This window comes from Vipera berus, assembly GCF_964194415.1.
Source record: "Vipera berus genome assembly, chromosome: 3".
NCBI lineage: Eukaryota > Metazoa > Chordata > Lepidosauria > Squamata > Viperidae > Vipera > Vipera berus.
Genome location: NC_138204.1, coordinates 1,107,441 through 1,112,532, shown reverse-complemented (window position 1 = coordinate 1,112,532; position 5,092 = coordinate 1,107,441). Strand labels below are relative to the sequence as shown.

The 5,092-nt window shown below is 47.3% G+C and overlaps 1 protein-coding gene across 1 annotated transcript; it reads right to left on the bottom strand.

The window, feature by feature from the left end:
- Positions 1-4,790, bottom strand: LOC308665710 (nigwaprin-a-like). The gene is made up of 3 exons (XM_081323875.1): positions 4,634-4,790; positions 2,270-2,410; positions 1-179 (listed from the first exon to the last, which is right to left on the bottom strand). The coding sequence occupies exons 1-3, from the start codon at positions 4,716-4,718 to the stop codon at positions 166-168; spliced, it is 240 nt and encodes a 79-aa protein (XP_081180001.1). The 5' UTR covers positions 4,719-4,790; the 3' UTR covers positions 1-165.
- Positions 4,791-5,092: the final 302 nt, after the last annotated feature.

Here is a 5,092-nt window from a genome sequence, read left to right as displayed (position 1 = left end):
CCAGAATCCAAGGCTTTATTGCAGAGAAGGAGGAATTAAACCCAGGAGTGTTTTGGAGGGAGGGTCTCCAGGATGGCCCAGGACGGAAGAAGGCTCTTTGGGTCCAGTTGGAACAGTGGCCACAATTCGGAGAGGCCGAAGGTCCCGTGCAGAAAGGCCCGGCCATCACGGAAAGGGTCCTGTGGAAAGAAGCAGAGTCGGGCATGAGGGACCCCTTGAAGCCCGAGGGGCCTTTGAGAAGCCCTCTTGAGAAACACCCTATAAATGGCAGGATCGGGGTCTTCCTTCCTGCAAGAGGGGAAAGGGGAAAGGAGACGGGGTCCTCTGCAGTCAAAGGGAGCCCCCTAATCTCCCTAAGCCAGAATCGGATCATTTCCTGGGGCTAAGAGAGAACTTTGCCCTCCCTCCCTCCACCCTCTCCGTCCGTCCCTCTGAGCTGGCACTGGCCTCCACCGCCTGGTCTCTCCAATGGCTGGAGAAGACCTGGACGTTCTCCTTTCATGGCCGTCTTGTTTGGGGCTTGGCTCACCCAAGGACAGATCCAAGAAGGATGGAAGGCTCCAGGCGTGGCAAATAAAAGATATAGCCCCTTGCCATTGTGGAAAATAACTGGAAGGAGCAAGGAAGTTATTGTCATGTGTGATATATATGTGTGTGTGTAAATTGCTAACAAAGAACCGGTGTGACTACTGCCGATAGGCTGAAACAGGAAATAAAGTTTGTTTCCATGTTTGGGGCCTAGCAAGGTAATCTAAATAGTTAACAAGCATTTGACACACACACACACACACACACACACACACACACACACACACACACACACACGTATGTATGTATGTATGTATGTATGTATGTATGTATGTAAATTTTTTGGCTTGGTAACAAAGAATAAAGGGAGACCGATATGATCATTTCAAACTTATTTGTTCTCATCAGTCAGCCATACCCTTCTGAGATCCGAACCTGGGCCGACTGCGTCTTAAGCAGTTGTTTTAACCCCTAGGCCACAGGGTCTCTCTCTCTCTTTGCAAGGGAGATACGTGTTAAATGTTTGTTAAGTATTTAGAATGTACTTGCTTAGGTCCCAAACACGGGACAAATCTTATTTCCTGTTTCAGCCTAGCCCAAATATTGAGTGCATGCTTTGCGTATATTGGGAAAAATGCAAGCCTCAAGTAAGGGGAGGCGGGGAGGACAGGAGTTACCAAGGGAGCCTGGTGTGAGTCATCATCTAGGAATTGTTTTTGAGTACCTCTTGGTGCCTGCTACCACTACTTGGTTTGGCAAGTGTGAAAGATGCAAGACATCTTTCCTTTAAGATTGATAAGTAGGTACATATTTGGTCTGAGTAAACAGGATAGTAGGGGAGGGATCTCATTAGTATAATGTAAGCAAACAGGGGCGGAGATAATGTATTGTGTTTAGGCGCTTCTGATAGATTGTAACCTCCAAAGCCTAAGCCAATGGGGCCATGGGGGAGGGAATGGGGCATCGCGATAGGATGTATAATAATGTGTGATTTTGAAACTTTGAGTGTGGTTCAGTGTTTGGCTATGTTGCATCATTTGCCTTCCTGAATCCACCACCCTTTGCAAACCGTTGCTGTTTAGACTTTGTTGTGAAGTCTAATAAACTTCTTTTCTGTTTGTAACTCAAACAGAGTGGATTTCAATTTGTGTCTATTTTTGTGTCCAACAACATCTACTAGGATAGGAATGAACAAACATGAAATAGGCTCCACCGTAGTGATTTAAAGCTTTAACTTTGAACTTTATGCTGTTTCACAATAAGAATGTGCTATCTGCAATCTCCTAAGCTCTGTAGAAATATATATTGCAAAGTATGTAATTCTACATATATTTGGAACTTTGGTATTTTAACTGTAGGAAAAGAGGAAGAGAAAGTAGCAGACGGGAAATGTCAGTGCAAGATATGAGTGGGTGATCGGTAGAAGAAGGAAAATATAAAAATGTTGGTTAAAGTCTGGTTCGGGGCCATTGGTCCATAGCTGTTCTATTGGAATCTGCTAGTGCCAGTCGGTCCTCATTGCAATGGGTTATTGATGTAAGTAATGCCATGTTGTTATGCCATGTTCCAAATTATTAGAAAGTAAACCTCTGAATCTTAAAGTAAGAGTTGTTCTTTGTGTTACTGTCTTTTCTATTGGGTTTTTCCCCACAACAAAGGATTCCAGAGGGATCTGCTTGGATCCAGTCCATGCTGGGATCTACGAAACTCCACAAAGTGGCCTCAGGCTCCGGGTTCTTACCTTGCACAGGGTCCATGCAGTCCTTCATGCAAGCATATTGGCAACACTTCTGATCCCCCGAACATTCATCGTCACCGTCACACTTGTAGACACAAGGAGTGGTGACGCCTGGGGGTGCCCTGGGACACCGCCCAGGTTTCACTGAAAAGGAGCGCATTCAGAGCTATTTGTGGTTTTGTTCTATCTGGGCGTATGATGCTGAATTAAGCAAACAAAAAATATTAAAGGATCGATTCATGAATGTTTCTCACTTGCCGTTGCGTAATCATTCTTTTAGGCAGCCCACGGCTGGGCAAGGAAGGCCCTGGAACAGGCAGGGAGAGACGCAGAGGCACATCAACACTCCTCTGCAAGTTGCCTCCCATTGCAAGAGCAGTAAGAATTGTTGTAGAAAGAAATAAAGAGATCAGAGCAGCCAACCGACGCCTGTCCCAGCTCTCCCAAAGGACGGGGACCTTAATCGGCCCGCCCTGAAACGTTCCCTGGGGCATCTACTCTATGCAGAAAACAGAATAATCTTCTCTTTTTCATACACTAATCTCAGTTTAAGTTCATGGAAAGTAATTTCGTAATGCAGCACCGCAACATCCCTGTTTTTCTTCAGTTCTCTCAACTTGTTTAGAAGGGACGTCGGAACTACAAGAAACCTTGAAGAACCTCAAGGCTCTGAAGAAGTTCAGAAAGGGCCGTTCCGTCTCAGCCAGATATAAAACGTACGTAGTGAATGCTGAGGGTGAAGATGCTACCAGCTGCTCAGTGAAGATGGCCGAACTCTAGCAGGTACCTGGCCAAGACCTGAGGGAGGACAACAGGAGACCCTCCCTCCAAAGATGGAGGAAAGCCAAGCGGAAGGGACAGAAAGATGCAGGCACATTACACTTCATACCAGAATAACGGAAGGGACCTTGGAGGTCTTCTAGTCCAACCCCCTGCTCCAGCAGGAGACCCTAGACCATGTCCAGAATCTCCCCACCAAAAGTGCTCCTGAACCCCGTAGGAGAAGGGGTCGCCCGAAGCCTCCTGGGCTGAGTCAGAGGGCCTGGCAGACTCCCTGAAGGGAAGGAAGGAGGGAGGGGCAGGGGGTGGCGATGGTGGGGGTGGGGTGGCTGGAGAAAGACCAGCCCAGCCGCCTCAGCCTGGGAAGATGGAGGCAACCTCAGGGTGATGATGGGATTGTGGCCTTGTTGCCATAAACAAATGGGGGACCTCAAATCCCTGGATGGAGATGAGAAGAAAGATTGGCACCCGGCTGCACCTGGCTGGGCTCAATTGAGGGAGGAACTTTAGGGCACGGGGTGAGTGGGAATCCTCCTGTTAGGCCTTCCTTATTTATTAGCTTACATCTTGCCAGTCTGAGGCTCCTGAGGCCCCAAGAGGAAAACAAAATGGATGAATAAATCAGAGTTAAATAGGAGCCCCTTCCCTCCTGTAAGAGAAGAGCAGGCAGCACTGGGGGTGGGTGGAGATAAACGTGTTATTAACTTAGAGTCAACGTGTGCCCACATGTGCTCTAAGTCCAACCCCTCCAGTTCCATTGGTCCTTATCTGGCACCTAGATAGTGTTGAACTTGAGTTGACCAGGTTCTTGAATCAATTTTCTTGAATCAATTTTCTTGAATCAATTTTCTTGAATCAATTTTCTTGAATCAATTTTCTTGAATCAATTTTCTATGTGCAACATAACCCATGGTCCAGATTCCTTCCACCTGGCACCTCCTTTGCCCTGCCCCACCCATTAATTCTCTCATTTAATTTGCTGGTTTTTGTCAGGAAATTCCTCCTTAATTCTCTCCTTGATTAGCTTCCATCCGTTGCTTCTTGCCATCTAAGGCAGGGGTCCTCAACCTTGGCAACTTTAAGACTTGTGAACTTCAACTCCCAGAATTCTTAAATTTGCCAAGGTTGAGGATCCCTGTTCTAAGGCTCCTGGAGGCAGGACAAGAAGCAATGGATGGAAAGTAACCAAGGAGAGAAGCAACCTGGAACTAAGAAGAAATTTCCTGACAGGTAGAACAATTAACCAGTGGAAAAAGCTTCCCTCCAGAAGCTGTGAATGCTCCAACACTGGAAGTTTTTAAGAAGAGACTCGATAGCCATTTGTCTGAAAATGGTATAGGGTTTTCTGCCTGAACAGGGGGTTGGACTAGATGACCTCCAAGGTCCCTTCCAACTCTGTTATTCTGTTCTGTTCTGAAGTATCTGATGGCTCTTGCTTAATGGGGACGGGCAATCTGCAGAGCTGTCAGGAAAAGCAGATGAAGCCTCCGGGATCAGCAGGATGAGGCCCTTGGAAAAGTAAACTTATAAGAGCTGCTTTGAGGTTGGCAAAATTTGCTATATTGGGGGTGGTGCCCCCCTTCTTACCTAATAATTGTCCCATCGAAGGGGGCATCTCCGTCAAGAGGAAGAGGAGACCCAGAAGGAGGAGGAGACCGTGCGAAGCCTTCATGGTGCCGGTTCAGTGGGAATGCGCGGCGGGGCTGGAGCGATGGGTATTTAAGTCCTGTTTTCAGGAAGCGAGAAGGCCCATTGAAGAAGGAAAGGAAATGGAAAGCTGCCAAAACATCTTTCTCAACACATCAGAAATGTTAGTTTTTCCCTGGATGGGACAAATAGGTGGGGCAGATAACCGAGATCGTTATCAAAGGAAGCCCATCGTGTTTGCAACCGGGCTTCGTGCAGGGCAGAGCGGGCGAGCCTGGGGCCGCTGCTCCTTCCCGGATCCTGGGTTGCAAAATAGGATCCTGGGTGACCACACATGTTTGCATGTTGGAATTACAAAGTGTACCTTGACTGAAGCCATTGGATGTCACGCTCACAGCT

What these genes read in the sequence shown, in the direction of transcription:
- LOC308665710 (XM_081323875.1), bottom strand. Translation starts at nt 4,718, where the DNA reads ATGAAGGCTTCGCACGGTCTCCTCCTCCTTCTGGGTCTCCTCTTCCTC. An exon ending in TTCGATGGGACAATTATTAG is followed by an intron (nt 2,411 to 4,633) that starts GTAAGAAGGGGG and finishes GCTCCTTTTCAG; the next exon opens with TGAAACCTGGGCGGTGTCCC.